Source organism: Berghia stephanieae, chromosome 4, assembly GCF_034508935.2.
Source record: "Berghia stephanieae isolate SIO BIC M18660-M18661 chromosome 4, UCSD_Bste_1.3, whole genome shotgun sequence".
In the NCBI taxonomy this organism is placed as follows: Eukaryota; Metazoa; Mollusca; class Gastropoda; order Nudibranchia; family Aeolidiidae; genus Berghia; species Berghia stephanieae.
Genome location: NC_088363.1, coordinates 81,594,383 through 81,613,449, shown reverse-complemented (window position 1 = coordinate 81,613,449; position 19,067 = coordinate 81,594,383). Strand labels below are relative to the sequence as shown.

Here is a 19,067-nt window from a genome sequence, read left to right as displayed (position 1 = left end):
TCTACTTTAAGAATTTGAACTTCAATTATATTATTTCTAGGATAATAGAATATTATTTTCCACCAAAATCTCAAAATAGATTTTTCGAAGGATTTTCCCAATAATTAGACCCAAACCGCCATTAAGAGCCAGAGGACACTGTGTGCTATATAAGTATAAGAGTCCATTAGGACCTTGTTCGCGCCTTCGCACGACAGAAAAGCGTGTTTAGTCATTGGATGAAGACAAAAGTCGAGTTGTCGATTATTTCTTATAAGGAGTTCTGTAAGGTAGGAAGGAGCTGTATTTTACAGATAGCCAATATGGCAACTTTCTTTTTGAATAAATCTTATTTGTAATTCTAAGAGTTGTTTTTAAATTAAAAATGTGTTGCATCAAATTGTTTTTCATCGACCATCCTGTGGTCATGAACAGAGAAAGTGTATTTTATGCAAATCAAGGCACATTGTTTTTGTTTGTTTTTCAGGGTTTTACGGCGCTTCCAACACATTTAGGTTATATCAGCGCCAGTAAAAAGGAAGAAAATGGGATAGTAAAAAGTTATAGAATTACAATTAAAGCACCCAAGAAAAAGTAAGACATAGGGGAACTGGGAACAAATAGGGATCAGATGTAGATTCCAAGAGTACGCTATCAAAGTACTTAGTTTGAGACCACCTATAAGTCTCATCCGGACGCAAGCACAAAATCCAACAAAGAGGAATACACTCAAATGCTTACATTATAAATTCAAAATAACAAATATAATAATACATAACAGAGAGATGATTTGCAAGGAAAAAAATATCTCCCAAAACAATAACTATGCATTTGACTGTTTCGCTCCCATCTAGGACTCCGGCCAGGGCCAGGACAAAACCATCTCATTCCAAGACACAGAAAGCATGTTGGAAAACAGATATAAGGGGATAGAAGACACAGTATGTACCCCCCTGTCCACTATGGGAGGTCAAGAACCCCACCCAGATCAAGGCACATTGAATCCAATTTTTAATAACCACCAAAATCCATCACAACATTTTGAGCTCTGCCCCATGGACTTCCAGAACAACACTTTGTACGAGAGCAGTAATCATCTCAGAGCACGGTTTCCAGACAGCTGATCGGGACGACATGCCAACATATCTGCAATGACATGTTGTTACAGTGAATGACATAATCAGTCAATGGTGAAAAGGTTTGAACTGAGATATTGCCAAGTTTAGTTAGCAATTTTTATAAAAAATGAGTTCTTGTCATAAATGATTAAATCAACCCTTTTTGTACATCTTCGGGAAATATCAAAGCTTAATTTCACTTCTAAAATTCTTTTACAGCTAGTCAAGTTGAAAAAGTATGAAATTTGAGAAAAGTTGCTGGATACCTTTCCCATACATCTGACCATAACTTCATGAAAAATCACCCGATTTACTTCAAATAAAGATTTAAATGCTCTGGGGAGCATATTCTTTCAGAAAATGATTTTTTAAAAATCCAAATCCAAAATTTTCACTTTCCGACGGATTAGTCGTGCACTGACACATTTTAGATTTTATTTTTGTTAATTCAATAAATAATGAGCTGTCAAGAATTCAGGGTATGCAAACACATATAAATATATACCGTAGCTGGTTCTATCCAAATGTAAGAAAGTGGAAATGTCACCTCTTGTTCGTTTTGCTATTAAATTGTAAGAGTTTTACAGTGCTTGTGACACATTTAGGTCATTTCAGTGCCAGTACCATTTTACCATTTTTTCGGACAGACAATACTGTTTACGGCCAGGTACTCATTTTACACCTGAGTGCGGTGAGAGAATGTAAGCAAAGAGCCTCTTCCAAGGACTCAACTATGCGCCGAGGGAGGCTCGAATCCAGGACCTTCTGATCCGAAAGTGAGTGTCATACCAGTAGACCACATAGCCACGCAATACATAACAGAGAGATGATTCTGAAGAAAAAAATATCATCTCCCAAAACTATAACTATACATTTGACTGTTTCCCTCCCAGCCAAGGGAAAGGACAAAAGCAAGTAATCTCATTCCAAGACAAAGACAAAAAGCAAGTTGGAAAACAGATATAGGGGGAAAGAAGACAAAGTAATGGAGGTCTGAAACCCAAACCAGTATCACTCCTTGTTTCACATCCACAAGATACTTGTCATACGACAGATGTATCAATGACAGATTCACAAGTAAAATTTAATTAACAAAATTGTTAGTAATCTTTGCATGTGACGGGCATGCTATGGTCTGGTTGGGCATCTTCAAAACTGGACAGGCAGCAGACGACGTTGGGTGGAGTGAGAGAAGATGACATGTACTAACCTCTTCAAAAACTTTAATAAACAAAAGGCTTGCTCCAGGTACTTGTGGTGGACCAATGACGTCAGGTAATCTGTAACCATGGCAACATCACAATCAACAGGTTCTGAAGGACCAAGAAAGTTGATTATCAATTTTTTTTTTCAAACACAAGGGGAGGGGTGGTTATTCAAGATATACATACATATCAATTCAACCAAAAAAAAATTCTTCCTCTATATTTCAACTGATATGAAACGACCTCTAAAGTGTTTCAACATTTAAAAATAATTGTAATTTTGTCTTGTTCTTTTTAGAGAGTGTAAGAGCACTTGTGCAAAAGCAATGTTGTATGGCCTGCAAGAAATGGAAGCAGTAACTACAGACAAATGATCATCCATTTCACGTTCATCTGTGCTGGAAACTTTCTTGGATCCTTGATAGGCCTGCCTATCAACTTATACAGGCTCAAAGTGCATTGAAAGGGATCAAGTAACAGCAACACTTAATATAGAGGATGAGTCACGACACTTTCTTTCTTTCTTCTCTTAATTTACAAACCACCTCTGGTGTATTGTCGCAAATGTAGGTAAGCGTCTTGATGTTTGACACTTCAGAATGTATTTGAGACTGCTATAGTAGTGAATTAGCCTTTCTCTAAACTGTTCCGTGGTGATTGAATTTAAAATGATAGGTGGTAGGTTATTCCACAAGAGATAGAAGGAGGGAAGAACTGTTCTTGGCTTTGTATTCGGGGAACGCGGCACTGTGAATTTCAGATCGTGTCCCCTAGTTCTAGATCTCGTTGTTGCTGGACTAAGGTTGTTCGGTGGTATTGTTACAAGGTTGTGGAATACGCGATAGAGCATTGTCAGTTTGGACTGCTTCCTTCGTTGTTCTTGTTCCAAAGTTGTCCACTGTAATGTTCGAACCATCTGTGTCACGCTGTCAGTGGTTTTGAAATGCCTAATGCAAAATGCGCTGCTCTCCTTTGTACCACTTAAGTTTATCTTTATTTCTTTTCGTGATAGGGTCCCAGACAGTGCTTACATATTCAACGACTCATCTTATTAGCGTTGTATAACATTTGGCCTTGATGTAACTGGAGCAACTGCTTATGTTTCTGTTCAGAAGGGCAGTTATGGAATTTGCTTTCTTCGTCATTGTGTTTATATGGTTATTCCAAGATAGGTTAGTGTTGATATTGGTATATCCTGTAATCGTGGCATTGAGATTGTATTGAAAAGGCACCTAGAGATGTTTGTATATTGGTATGACCTGTAATCGTGGCATTGAGATTGTATTGAAAAGGCACCTAGAGATGTTGGTATATTGGTATGACCTGTAACGTGGCATTGAGATTGTATTGAAAAGGCACCTAGAGATGTTTGTATATTGGTATGACCTGTAATCGTGGCATTGAGATTGTATGGAAAAGGCACCAAGAGACGTTTGTATATTGGTATGACCTGTAATCGTGGCATTGAAATTGTATGGAAAAGGCACCTAGAGATGTTTGTATATTGGTATGACCTGTAATCGTGGCATTGAGATTGTATTGAAAAGGCACCTAGAGATGTTTGTATATTGGTATGACCTGTAATCGTGGCATTGAGATTGTATGGAAAAGGCACCAAGAGACGTTTGTATATTGGTATGACCTGTAATCGTGGCATTGAGATTGTATGGAAAAGGCACCTAGAGATGTTTGTATATTGGTATGACCTGTAATCGTGGCATTGAGATTGTATTGAAAAGGCACCAAGAGACGTTTGTATATTGGTATGACCTGTAATCGTGGCATTGAGATTGTATGGAAAAGGCACCTAGAGATGTTTGTATATTGGTATGACCTGTAATCGTGGCATTGAGATTGTATGGAAAAGGCACCTAGAGATGTTTGTATATTGGTATGACCTGTAATCGTGGCATTGAGATTGTATTGAAAAGGCACCAAGAGACGTTTGTATATTGGTATGACCTGTAATCGTGGATTGAGATTGTAATGAAAAGGCACCTAGAGATGTTTGTATATTGGTATGACCTGTAATCGTGGCATTGAGATTGTATTGAAAAGGCACCTAGAGATGTTTGTATATTGGTATGACCTGTAATCGTGGCATTGAGATTGTATGGAAAAGGCACCTAGAGATGTTTGTATATTGGTATGACCTGTAATTGTGGCATTGAGATTGTATGGAAAAGGCACCAAGAGATGTTTGTATATTGGTATGACCTGTAATCGTGGCATTGAGATTGTATGGAAAAGGCACCTAGAGATGTTTGTATATTGGTATGACCTGTAATCGTGGCATTGAGATTGTATGGAAAAGGCACCTAGAGATGTTTGTATATTGGTATGACCTGTAATTGTGGCATTGAGATTGTATGGAAAAGGCACCAAGAGATGTTTGTATATTGGTATGACCTGTAATCGTGGCATTGAGATTGTATGGAAAAGGCACCTAGAGATGTTTGTATATTGGTATGACCTGTAATCGTGGCATTGAGATTGTATGGAAAAGGCACCTAGAGATGTTTGTATATTGGTATGACCTGTAATCGTGGCATTGAGATTGTATGGAAAAGGCACCTAGAGATGTTTGTATATTGGTATGACCTGTAATCGTGGCATTGAGATTGTATTGAAAAGGCACCAAGAGACGTTTGTATATTGGTATGACCTGTAATCGTGGATTGAGATTGTAATGAAAAGGCACCTAGAGATGTTTGTATATTGGTATGACCTGTAATCGTGGCATTGAGATTGTATTGAAAAGGCACCTAGAGATGTTTGTATATTGGTATGACCTGTAATCGTGGCATTGAGATTGTATGGAAAAGGCACCTAGAGATGTTTGTATATTGGTATGACCTGTAATTGTGGCATTGAGATTGTATGGAAAAGGCACCAAGAGATGTTTGTATATTGGTATGACCTGTAATCGTGGCATTGAGATTGTATGGAAAAGGCACCTAGAGATGTTTGTATATTGGTATGACCTGTAATCGTGGCATTGAGATTGTATGGAAAAGGCACCTAGAGATGTTTGTATATTGGTATGACCTGTAATTGTGGCATTGAGATTGTATGGAAAAGGCACCAAGAGATGTTTGTATATTGGTATGACCTGTAATCGTGGCATTGAGATTGTATGGAAAAGGCACCTAGAGATGTTTGTATATTGGTATGACCTGTAATCGTGGCATTGAGATTGTATGGAAAAGGCACCTAGAGATGTTTGTATATTGGTATGACCTGTAATCGTGGCATTGAGATTGTATGGAAAAGGCACCTAGAGATGTTTGTATATTGGTATGACCTGTAATTGTGGCATTGAGATTGTATGGAAAAGGCACCTAGAGATGTTTGTATATTGGTATGACCTGTAATCGTGGCATTGAGATTGTATGGAAAAGGCACCTAGAGATGTTTGTATATTGGTAGGACCTGTAATCGTGGCATTGAGATTGTATGGAAAAGGCACCAAGAGACGTTTGTATATTGGTAGGACCTGTAATCGTGGCATTGAGATTGTATGGAAAAGGCACCTAGAGATGTTTGTATATTGGTATGACCTGTAATCGTGGCATTGAGATTGTATGGAAAAGGCACCTAGAGATGTTTGTATATTGGTATGACCTGTAATCGTGGCATTGAGATTGTATGGAAAAGGCACCTAGAGATGTTTGTATATTGGTAGGACCTGTAATCGTGGCATTGAGATTGTATGGAAAAGGCACCAAGAGACGTTTGTATATTGGTATGACCCGTAATCGTGGCATTGAGATTGTATTGAAAAGGCACCTAGAGATGTTTGTATATTGGTATGACCTGTAATCGTGGCATTGAGATTGTATTGAAAAGGCACCTAGAGATGTTTGTATATTGGTATGACCTGTAATCGTGGCATTGAGATTGTATGGAAAAGGCACCTAGAGATGTTTGTATATTGGTATGACCTGTAATTGTGGCATTGAGATTGTATGGAAAAGGCACCAAGAGATGTTTGTATATTGGTATGACCTGTAATCGTGGCATTGAGATTGTATGGAAAAGGCACCTAGAGATGTTTGTATATTGGTATGACCTGTAATCGTGGCATTGAGATTGTATGGAAAAGGCACCTAGAGATGTTTGTATATTGGTATGACCTGTAATTGTGGCATTGAGATTGTATGGAAAAGGCACCAAGAGATGTTTGTATATTGGTATGACCTGTAATCGTGGCATTGAGATTGTATGGAAAAGGCACCTAGAGATGTTTGTATATTGGTATGACCTGTAATCGTGGCATTGAGATTGTATGGAAAAGGCACCTAGAGATGTTTGTATATTGGTATGACCTGTAATCGTGGCATTGAGATTGTATGGAAAAGGCACCTAGAGATGTTTGTATATTGGTATGACCTGTAATTGTGGCATTGAGATTGTATGGAAAAGGCACCTAGAGATGTTTGTATATTGGTATGACCTGTAATCGTGGCATTGAGATTGTATGGAAAAGGCACCTAGAGATGTTTGTATATTGGTAGGACCTGTAATCGTGGCATTGAGATTGTATGGAAAAGGCACCAAGAGACGTTTGTATATTGGTATGACCTGTAATCGTGGCATTGAGATTGTATGGAAAAGGCACCTAGAGATGTTTGTATATTGGTATGACCTGTAATCGTGGCATTGAGATTGTATGGAAAAGGCACCTAGAGATGTTTGTATATTGGTATGACCTGTAATCGTGGCATTGAGATTGTATGGAAAAGGCACCTAGAGATGTTTGTATATTGGTAGGACCTGTAATCGTGGCATTGAGATTGTATGGAAAAGGCACCAAGAGACGTTTGTATATTGGTATGACCTGTAATCGTGGCATTGAGATTGTATGGAAAAGGCACCTAGAGATGTTTGTATATTGGTATGACCTGTAATCGTGGCATTGAGATTGTATGGAAAAGGCACCTAGAGATGTTTGTATATTGGTATGACCTGTAATCGTGGCATTGAGATTGTATGGAAAAGGCACCTAGAGATGTTTGTATATTGGTATGACCTGTAATTGTGGCATTGAGATTGTATGGAAAAGGCACCAAGAGATGTTTGTATATTGGTATGACCTGTAATCGTGGCATTGAGATTGTATGGAAAAGGCACCTAGAGATGTTTGTATATTGGTATGACCTGTAATCGTGGCATTGAGATTGTATGGAAAAGGCACCTAGAGATGTTTGTATATTGGTATGACCTGTAATTGTGGCATTGAGATTGTATGGAAAAGGCACCAAGAGATGTTTGTATATTGGTATGACCTGTAATCGTGGCATTGAGATTGTATGGAAAAGGCACCTAGAGATGTTTGTATATTGGTATGACCTGTAATCGTGGCATTGAGATTGTATGGAAAAGGCACCTAGAGATGTTTGTATATTGGTATGACCTGTAATCGTGGCATTGAGATTGTATGGAAAAGGCACCTAGAGATGTTTGTATATTGGTATGACCTGTAATTGTGGCCTTGAGATTGTATGGAAAAGGCACCTAGAGATGTTTGTATATTGGTATGACCTGTAATCGTGGCATTGAGATTGTATGGAAAAGGCACCTAGAGATGTTTGTATATTGGTAGGACCTGTAATCGTGGCATTGAGATTGTATGGAAAAGGCACCAAGAGACGTTTGTATATTGGTATGACCTGTAATCGTGGCATTGAGATTGTATGGAAAAGGCACCTAGAGATGTTTGTATATTGGTATGACCTGTAATCGTGGCATTGAGATTGTATGGAAAAGGCACCTAGAGATGTTTGTATATTGGTATGACCTGTAATCGTGGCATTGAGATTGTATGGAAAAGGCACCTAGAGATGTTTGTATATTGGTAGGACCTGTAATCGTGGCATTGAGATTGTATGGAAAAGGCACCAAGAGATGTTTGTATATTGGTATGACCTGTAATCGTGGCATTGAGATTGTATGGAAAAGGCACCAAGAGATGTTTGTATATTGGTATGACCTGTAATCGTGGCATTGAGATTGTATGGAAAAGGCACCAAGAGATGTTTGTATATTGGTATGACCTGTAATCGTGGCATTGAGATTGTATGGAAAAGGCACCAAGAGATGTTTGTATATTGGTATGACCTGTAATCGTGGCATTGAGATTGTATGGAAAAGGCACCTAGAGATGTTTGTATATTGGTATGACCTGTAACGTGGCATTGAGATTGTATGGAAAAGGCACCTAGAGATGTTTGTATATTGGTATGACCTGTAACGTGGCATTGAGATTGTATGGAAAAGGCACCTAGAGATGTTTGTATATTGGTATGACCTGTAATCGTGGCATTGAGATTGTATGGAAAAGGCACCTAGAGATGTTTGTATATTGGTATGACCTGTAACGTGGCATTGAGATTGTATGGAAAAGGCACCTAGAGATGTTTGTATATTGGTATGACCTGTAATCGTGGCATTGAGATTGTATGGAAAAGGCACCTAGAGATGTTTGTATATTGTATGACCTGTAACGTGGCATTGAGATTGTATGGAAAAGGCACCTAGAGATGTTTGTATATTGGTATGACCTGTAATCGTGGCATTGAGATTGTATGGAAAAGGCACCTAGAGATGTTTGTATATTGGTATGACCTGTAATCGTGGCATTGAGATTGTATGGAAAAGGCACCTAGAGATGTTTGTATATTGGTATGACCTGTAATCGTGGCATTGAGATTGTATGGAAAAGGCACCTAGAGATGTTTGTATATTGGTATGACCTGTAATCGTGGCATTGAGATTGTATGGAAAAGGCACCTAGAGATGTTTGTATATTGGTATGACCTGTAATTGTGGCATTGAGATTGTATGGAAAAGGCACCAAGAGATGTTTGTATATTGGTATGACCTGTAATCGTGGCATTGAGATTGTATGAAAAAGGCACCTAGAGATGTTTGTATATTGGTATGACCTGTAATCGTGACATTGAGATTGTATGGAAAAGGCACCTAGAGATGTTTGTATATTGGTATGACCTGTAATCGTGGCATTGAGATTGTATGGAAAAGGCACCAAGAGATGTTTGTATATTGGTATGACCTGTAATCGTGACATTGAGATTGTATGGAAAAGGCACCTAGAGATGTTTGTATATTGGTATGACCTGTAATTGTGGCATTGAGATTGTATGGAAAAGGCACCAAGAGATGTTTGTATATTGGTATGACCTGTAATCGTGGCATTGAGATTGTATGGAAAAGGCACCTAGAGATGTTTGTATATTGGTATGACCTGTAATCGTGGCATTGAGATTGTATGAAAAAGGCACCTAGAGATGTTTGTATATTGGTATGACCTGTAATTGTGGCATTGAGATTGTATGGAAAAGGCACCAAGAGATGTTTGTATATTGGTATGACCTGTAATCGTGGCATTGAGATTGTATGAAAAAGGCACCTAGAGATGTTTGTATATTGGTATGACCTGTAATCGTGACATTGAGATTGTATGGAAAAGGCACCTAGAGATGTTTGTATATTGGTATGACCTGTAATCGTGGCATTGAGATTGTATGGAAAAGGCACCAAGAGATGTTTGTATATTGGTATGACCTGTAATCGTGACATTGAGATTGTATGGAAAAGGCACCTAGAGATGTTTGTATATTGGTATGACCTGTAATCGTGGCATTGAGATTGTATTGAAAAGGCACCTAGAGATGTTTGTATATTGGTATGACCTGTAATCGTGGCATTGAGATTGTATTGAAAAGGCACCTAGAGATGTTTGTATATTGGTATGACCTGTAATCGTGGCATTGAGATTGTATGGAAAAGGCACCTAGAGATGTTTGTATATTGGTATGACCTGTAATCGTGGCATTGAGATTGTATGGAAAAGGCACCTAGAGAGTTTGTATATTGGTATGACCTGTAATCGTGGCATTGAGATTGTATGGAAAAGGCACCTAGAGATGTTTGTATATTGGTATGACCTGTAATCGTGGCATTGAGATTGTATGGAAAAGGCACCTAGAGATGTTTGTATATTGGTATGACCTGTAATCGTGGCATTGAGATTGTATGGAAAAGGCACCTAGAGATGTTTGTATATTGGTATGACCTGTAATCGTGGCATTGAGATTGTATGGAAAAGGCACCTAGAGATGTTTGTATATTGGTATGACCTGTAATTGTGGCATTGAGATTGTATGGAAAAGGCACCAAGAGATGTTTGTATATTGGTATGACCTGTAATCGTGGCATTGAGATTGTATGAAAAAGGCACCTAGAGATGTTTGTATATTGGTATGACCTGTAATCGTGACATTGAGATTGTATGGAAAAGGCACCTAGAGATGTTTGTATATTGGTATGACCTGTAATCGTGGCATTGAGATTGTATGGAAAAGGCACCAAGAGATGTTTGTATATTGGTATGACCTGTAATCGTGACATTGAGATTGTATGGAAAAGGCACCTAGAGATGTTTGTATATTGGTATGACCTGTAATTGTGGCATTGAGATTGTATGGAAAAGGCACCAAGAGATGTTTGTATATTGGTATGACCTGTAATCGTGGCATTGAGATTGTATGGAAAAGGCACCTAGAGATGTTTGTATATTGGTATGACCTGTAATCGTGGCATTGAGATTGTATGAAAAGGCACCTAGAGATGTTTGTATATTGGTATGACCTGTAATTGTGGCATTGAGATTGTATGGAAAAGGCACCAAGAGATGTTTGTATATTGGTATGACCTGTAATCGTGGCATTGAGATTGTATGAAAAAGGCACCTAGAGATGTTTGTATATTGGTATGACCTGTAATCGTGACATTGAGATTGTATGGAAAAGGCACCTAGAGATGTTTGTATATTGGTATGACCTGTAATCGTGGCATTGAGATTGTATGGAAAAGGCACCAAGAGATGTTTGTATATTGGTATGACCTGTAATCGTGACATTGAGATTGTATGGAAAAGGCACCTAGAGATGTTTGTATATTGGTATGACCTGTAATCGTGGCATTGAGATTGTATGGAAAAGGCACCAAGAGATGTTTGTATATTGGTATGACCTGTAATCGTGACATTGAGATTGTATGGAAAAGGCACCTAGAGATGTTTGTATATGGAATCGGTGCAGTATAAATGATTTGCGTTATCCATTATTAAATCTATTAAGAACAGTGTTGTGATTTGCCTTAACTTGAAATTTCAAACCACAGAATTAAAACAGGTAATTCACCCTAGCTTTCTAGTTGATGGAGATTTTCAAGTATGCAGTACTGTATCTTGATTCAAAACTTCTACCTGCATTTAACTCCATCCATTCTTTGAATAAACTTCTGACATCCTTCAAAGCGCTGACCCCGCAGAATTCAACTTTTGGTGGGGAAAGGACATGGGTCGGTTCCTTGCTATCTCCGTCTGAAAATATTTTCAAAATTTACAGAATATTCCTTGCTGCACCCAAAAAAAAAAAAGTTGAATAATTCATGTTAAATATAGCATGTGGCTGGTACACGATTTTTGTTTAAATAACCGTAGTTTGCATCTGTGAACATATAATGAATACAGAGGATATACTGTGGGGCATCAAAAGTATGATGGTTGTTTTAAATCTTGCTCCTAATAATTGTTTATTATTATTGAGCTTTGAAAAAAAAAATTAAACTTTATATAGCGCAATATCCACTACACATGCTCAAAGCGCAAATTATAAGGGATCCCTGACCAACAATCGCCTGTAACATGTTGAACGAGACATGACACCTGTTAGGCGATATTACAATTTTTCCGATAGAGACTAAACTGTTAATGGCCAGGTACTCATATTACACCTGAGTACGGTGAGAGTGTCAGTAAAGTCTTTTCCAAGGAGACTCAAACCCAGGACCTTCCAATCCGAATGTGAGTATCATAACACAAGACCACATAGCTGCACAAGTGCCATCAGCTTTACAACTGTTATAGATTACTGATAATTATCATTATTATTAATACTGGTGGAAAACTCATAATGTTTGCGGAGAAATAAAAGACTATTACACAATGTCATTCATTATAAATATTATAGTTTTTATTATAGGATCAATAGAATTATTATTATTATTATTATTATTATTATTATTATTATTATTATTATTATTATTATTATTATTATTATTATTATTATTATTATTATTTATAGCATCAACAGAATTATTATAATCATTATTATTTTATTTTTTATGATTATCATTATCAGACCCAAGGAAAAAAATGTTTGCCCTTACCAAAAAAATTGCCTCATCAGAACATGCCTTAACCTGAACCACTTCAGCAAATATTAGATTCTCCCCACCACTGGTCTAATGACAATTCTATACATTTGTAAACACTTCATTCCCACCTGCCATTAGCATTTCATTTTCTTTATTCTCTTCATGACCAGAATGGAAAGATTGCTTGTACCAGATAATAAACACAACAAAAAAAACATCAAACCGTTGTCCTTTGCCTTGTCCATCAAGTCAGTGTCACCACCACCACCACCGACCCCACTGACGTTGACGTTGTTGTAGTCATCATCCAAACAAATGACTCCATCCACATCAACCTTGACATCAACAACCGTCTTTGGATTTAAACGCTTTCCTCCTCCATGACCTTTTGATCCCAAAGGCTTTGACTGTGAAATGTAACAATTAAATCTTGTCATTAGTAAAAGAATGCTGCAACATGATGAAGGGAAAATGGTGATAAGAAAAATAAAAAGACAAAATAAAAGGTTGATTACCTTGAACCATGGGGTCAAGATTTTTCTTTGACCTCTCTGTCTACCAAGCAGGGGCTAAGAGATCTAAAGGAAACCATTTTTCTATAGAATACTACTTTATCCAAAGGGTAGCAAGGAATTTCTTTTGCCTGTTTAACATGATAGAAACTGGGACAAACTCTAGCCCCATGGGCCTGATAGATCTAGAGGCTTTTTACTACTTTAAAACACTTTAATGTTTGTTTGTTGCAAATACGGACCAATATTTAAAGTGTAATATTTTTTAAAATAAATATATTGCATGCCAAAACTAATAGTTTCAAATTAGTTTTGCTCAGACTTGCGACCCATAGATAAAATGTACGTTTTATGCCTGAATTGTGACACAATGTTAAAGGTGAACAAAGGAAAACATAACTAAAATATAGAAATAGATTGATTAAAAAAAGAAAGCACAACTAAGACAGAATAACCTCGTTTCAATTTCCGCAATTTTCAGTACAATTGGTAACTGATCCATAATCTGGGAGTCTGGCATCAAGGCCATGGGAGTCTACAGACCTTGCTTCTGACAACATTTATAAGTGTGTATGTGTGTGTGCATATGTGTGTGTATGTATGTATGTTTGTGTGTATGTGTGTGTGTAAGTGTGTGCATATGTATGTGTACGTGTGTGCAAATGTGTATATGTATGTTTGTATTGTGTGTGTGTGTATAATATGTGTGTGTGTATGTGTGTATATGTGTGTGCGTATGTGTGTGAGTGTGTGAGTGCGTGTGTATGTGTACGTTTGTGAGTGTGTGTGTAAGTGGGTGTGTGAGTGTGCATGTGTGTGTATGTATGTGTGTGCGTGTATGTGTGTGTGTATGTATGTGTGTGAGTGTGTGTATGTATGTGTGTGAGTGTGTGTATGCATGTGTGTAGAGTGTATGTATGTATATTTGTGTATGTGTGTGTGTGTGCATGTGTGTGTGTGAGTGTATGTTTGAGTATGTGTGTGAGTGTATGTGTGTGTTTGTTGTTTGTTTTTAAGGGTTTTACGGCGCTTGCAACACATTTAGGTTATATCAGCGCCAGTAAAAAGGAAGAAAATGGGATAGTAAAAAGTTATAGAATTACAATAAAAGCACCCAAGAAAAAGTAAGACATAGGGGAACTGGGAACAAATAGGGATCAGATGTAGATTCCAAGAGCAGACCACCAATGCACTTAGTTTGAGATCACCTAAAAGTCTCATCCAGACACAAGCACAGGTCCCATCTAAGAGGAATACACTCAAATGTTTACCAATCATTTAATATAATATGTAAACTCAACATAATACAATGCATAACAGAGAGATGATTTACAAAGAAAAAAATATCATCTCCCAAAACTATAACTATACATTCGACTGTTTCCCTCCCAGCCAAGGAGCTCCGGCAAGGATCAGGACAAAACTAAGTTATCTCATTCCAAGACAATGACAGGAAACAATTGGGAAACGGGTATGGGGGGATAGAAGACACAGCATGTACCTCCCTGCCCACTATGGGAGGTCAGGATCCCCACCCAGGTATGTGTGTGTGGTTTATCCCCCAGGTTTGTCACAGGATCTCTAAGCATGTAAATCCAATAGGTTTTCCCAATCAAAAGCCCTTGAATGTATAAAATACCTTGTTAACATTTCCTGTGTGGAGTGTTTTTCTGCTTCCTAAAGGCCGACCTCTCCTTTTCTTAAGTTGCTTCCCTTTGTCCTTCGTTGGAGATTTTAATTTTTCCAGAGCTGTGCCCTAAAATAAAAATTTGGTGTGAATAACTATTGGAGGACATTTCTGGCATAAGATATTTACAGATAATTGCTTCTATTTTATCAAACTAAACTTGGATTAATTCATAGTTACTCATAGACTCAAATTATTACCATACAAAATACAGAATTCTAAAACAAATTGATTTTATTTCTAAAGAAATTTTTATGTCAAAGGATTGTGACAAATCCAATGATACCCCCGATTATCAGTGACTAGATAGGTGACAATGACTACAAACTCTGATAGAGATGATGTGTCAGTGACTAGATAGGTGACAATGACTACAAACTCTGATAGAGATGATGTGTCAGTGACTAGATAGGTGACAATGACTACAAACTCTGATAGAGATGATGTGTCAGTGACTAGATAGGTGACAATGACTACAAACTCTGATAGAGATGATGTGTCAGTGACTAGATAGGTGACAATGACTACAAACTCTGATAGAGATGATGTGTCAGTGACTAGATAGGTGACAATGACTACAAACTCTGATAGAGATGATGTGTCCCTGCGTAAGGCTTGTGGCACTCACATTGTGAAAAATTATCTGCAATGGCCACTTATAGGTGCTTTGTACAATAAGAATGAAAAAGAGATTCAACCTGGACCAACCATAGAACAGACCAAGCACTGTGAAGGACAAAAACACAGACCAAGCACTGTGAAGGACAGAGAACAGACCAAGAACTGTGAAGGACAAAGAACAGACGAAGCACTGGGAAGGACAAAGAACAGACCAAGCACTGTGAAGGACAAAGAACAGACCAAGCACTGTGAAGGACAAACTGCAGACCAAGCACTGTGAAGGACAAAAACACAAACCAAGCACTGTGAAGGACAAAGAACAGACCAAGCACTGTGAAGGACAAAGAACAGACCAAGCACTGTGAAGGACAAAGAACGGACCAAGCACTGTGAAGGACAAAGAACAGACCAAGCACTGTGAGGGAAAAAGAACAGAACAAAAACTAAGAAGGACAAAGAACAGAACAAGCACTATGAAGGACAAAAGAACAGACCAAAAACTAAGAAGGACAAAGAACAGAACAAGCACTGTGAAGGACAAAAGAACAGACCAAGCACTGTGAGGGAAAAAGAATAGACTAAGCACTGTGAAGGACAAAGAACAGACCAAGGACTGTGAAGGACAAAGAACAGACCAAGCACTGTGAAGGACAAACAACAGAGCAGGCACTGTGAAGGACAAAAAAATAGACCAAGAACTAAGAAGGACAAAGAATAGACCAAGCACTGTGAAGGACAAAGACACAGACCAAGCACTGTGAAGGACAAACAACAGACCAAGCACTAAGAAGGACAAACAACAGACCAAGCACTGTGAAGGACAAAGAACAGACCGAGCATGTGAAGGACAAAGAACAGACCGAGCACTCTGAAGGACAAAAAAACAGACCAAGCACTGTGAAGGACAAAGAACAGACCGAGCATGTGAAGGACAAAGAACAGACCGAGCACTGTGAAGGACAAAAAAACAGACCAAGCACTATGAAGGACAAAGACGATGGTAAAATGGAGGAATCGGCTACAATTGGTGTATCTATATTAAATTTAGACTGAAAAACAATGATAAGACCGGGATGAGATGTTTGATCTCATTGAACTTAATAATTTCTTTGTTAATCATCAATGTCTCAACGACTTAATGAACTGTTTCTGTTTTCCAACTGAAACCAAAAGAATAACCGGGATAGCTTCTCTAAGTAGCAACAGCAACAACATGTGAACAAAGATGATAAGAATGGTCTCATCTTGATATGTCACTCACCATCTCCAAACAGCATTTTATGTCGGGATGAATTGAACCCAGAAAAACTAAGACTAGAACTGAAATGATAAGGAATAGCCACGTTGAGATTATTGTCATGTAAGAAATTCTATTTATTAGATTAGAACTGAAATGATAAGGAATAGCCAAGTTGAGATTGTTGTCATGTAAGAAATTCTATTTATGATATTATAACTAAAATGATAAGAAATAGCCACGTTGAGATTGTTGTCATGTAACAAATTCTATTTATGAGATTAGAACTGAAATGATAAGAAATAGCCACGTTGAGATTGTTGTCATGTAAGAAATTCTATTGATAAGATTAGAACTGAAATGATAAGAAATAAACACGTTGATATTGTTGTCATGTAAGAAATTCTATTGATGAGATTAGAACTGAAATGATAAGAAATAGCCACGTTGAGATTGTTGTCATGTAAGAAATTCTATTTATGAGATTAGAACTGAAATGATAAGAAATAGCCACGTTGAGATTGTTGTCATGTAAGAAATTCTATTTATGAGATTAGAACTGAAATGATAAGGAATAGCCACGTTGAGATTGTTGTCATGTAAGAAATTCTATTTATGAGATTAGAACTGAAATGATAAGAAATAGCCACGTTGAGATTGTTGTCATGTAAGAAATTCTATTTATGAGATTAGAACTGAAATGATAAGGAATAGCCACGTTGAGATTGTTGTCATGTAAGAAATTCTATTTATGAGATTAGAACTGAAATGATAAGAAATAGCCACGTTGAGATTGTTGTCATGTAAGAAATTCTATTTATGAGATTAGAACTGAAATGATAAGGAATAGCCACGTTGAGATTGTTGTCATGTAAGAAATTCTATTTATGAAATTAGAACTGAAATGATAAGGAATAGCCACGTTGAGATTGTTGTCATGTAAGAAATTCCATTTTATGTCGGGATGAATTGAACCCAGAAAAACTAAGACTAGAACTGGAATGATAAGGAATAGCCACGTTGAGATTATTGTCATATAAGAAATTCTATTTATGAGATTAGAACTGAAATGATAAGAAATAGCCACATTGAGATTGTTGTCATGTAAGAAATTCTATTTATTCTTCATCAACACGAGGAGAATTTAACCCAGAGTTTCATACTTGTGGCTATCCATTCAATGTTCATCACGTCATTCATCCCGACGTCATTCATCATTCATCCCAGTCTAAGATGGAGAGTCACACATCCTACTTGCCAAAGTGACAAATTAAGGAGCAGGCACTGATGTAAGACAGATAGAACAACAGATAGAAAAATACAAGAAAAAAAACAAAACATCTCTGCTATGAGGCAGGTTGATATTTTTGGGGGATTTTTATTTTCCTCGATTTTTCTCTCTGCTTTGTCTCGCATTGTTTCATCTCCATTTTTCTCAGTTCTTTATTTCACTTGTCAGAGTATATTTTTTAAAAATTCAATTCCAGAAAGATTATGTCTGTTTCTGAGCGCCATCTTCATGGGTGAACAATGGAGAATTTGTATCTGTGAATATTTTCTATCTATTTATCAGTGCTGATGGTGACAAAAAGTGAAAAAGTAGGAAAATGTTGAACGATTGCCTTTAAGCCCCATTTTTACTGCACTAAACCCCACTTTTAGAGCAATTGAGATGATAGACTAGCACTGATACTCTAGCTAATTTCTGGAGAGTGGGAAACTGCACCTGTGTGTTCCACCACACATCAACTCTCTAATTGCTTGTTTTGAGAAAATGTAATTTTTAAAAGGAGGAAATTCCTCCTCTGGACTCCAAAATCGCGGATTTCTGCGGATCCGAGGAAAACCATCAGCATTGATTTATTCAAGAAAGACAAACCTTGATTGGACTGGCACGTTTTTCCTCCACTTTCTTTGTGTGCCTCTGTTTGGCAAAGGCTTCTTCAAGTTCCTTCTGCAAACTTCTTGGCAAGGCATGGAAACAACTCATGTCCAGCTTTAAAAAATGTAAAAGTTGAAAAGCTGAATTATTTTTAAGCTCAAGTCTCGCAAACACTTTGAAGTTAACTCAAATGATTATTTAGTCTGTTATCTAGGGGAGGGGAAGGGGGGAGTGGCTAACTCACTCAACCCTAACACCGACTATATCCGTAGTTTACCAGGGTTACTTTTACCCCATGCCTATTTATTACATTTTTCTGAGACACAAATTATAGGCATAGTATCAAAGTTAATGTTTTTAGTTTTTGCATGTTAATGGTAGTTGAATAAAACGATCTATGTACATGCTCATTTTTAATAATTTTTTTTCAATTTTGAAAAGTAGCAAAAATCTCTAGGATTGAGTGAGTTAAGATATTGCACTCAGAAGGTCCTTGATTTGAGCCCTGCTTCAGGTAGTTTCGTTTTATTTCCTCGGGCAAGATTATTAACCCCAATTTGCTCACTTTAGACAACATGGGT

The 19,067-nt window shown here is 37.5% G+C and overlaps 1 protein-coding gene across 1 annotated transcript in view; it reads right to left on the bottom strand.

Annotated features, from left to right (window-relative positions):
• Positions 1 to 310: 310 nt before the first annotated feature.
• The window catches only part of LOC144971369 (DNA repair protein REV1-like), a 60,469-nt gene continuing 41,712 nt past the window's right edge, over positions 311 to 19,067 (bottom strand). The window contains exons 16-21 of the mRNA XM_078912164.1: positions 18,484 to 18,600; positions 14,699 to 14,815; positions 12,771 to 12,954; positions 11,595 to 11,711; positions 2,308 to 2,410; positions 311 to 1,125 (exon numbers count right to left, since the gene is read on the bottom strand). Of these exons, the coding sequence (XP_078768290.1) occupies positions 1,011 to 1,125; positions 2,308 to 2,410; positions 11,595 to 11,711; positions 12,771 to 12,954; positions 14,699 to 14,815; positions 18,484 to 18,600 (753 nt within the window). The 3' untranslated portion in view covers positions 311 to 1,010. The remainder of the gene's footprint in view (positions 1,126 to 2,307; positions 2,411 to 11,594; positions 11,712 to 12,770; positions 12,955 to 14,698; positions 14,816 to 18,483; positions 18,601 to 19,067) is intronic.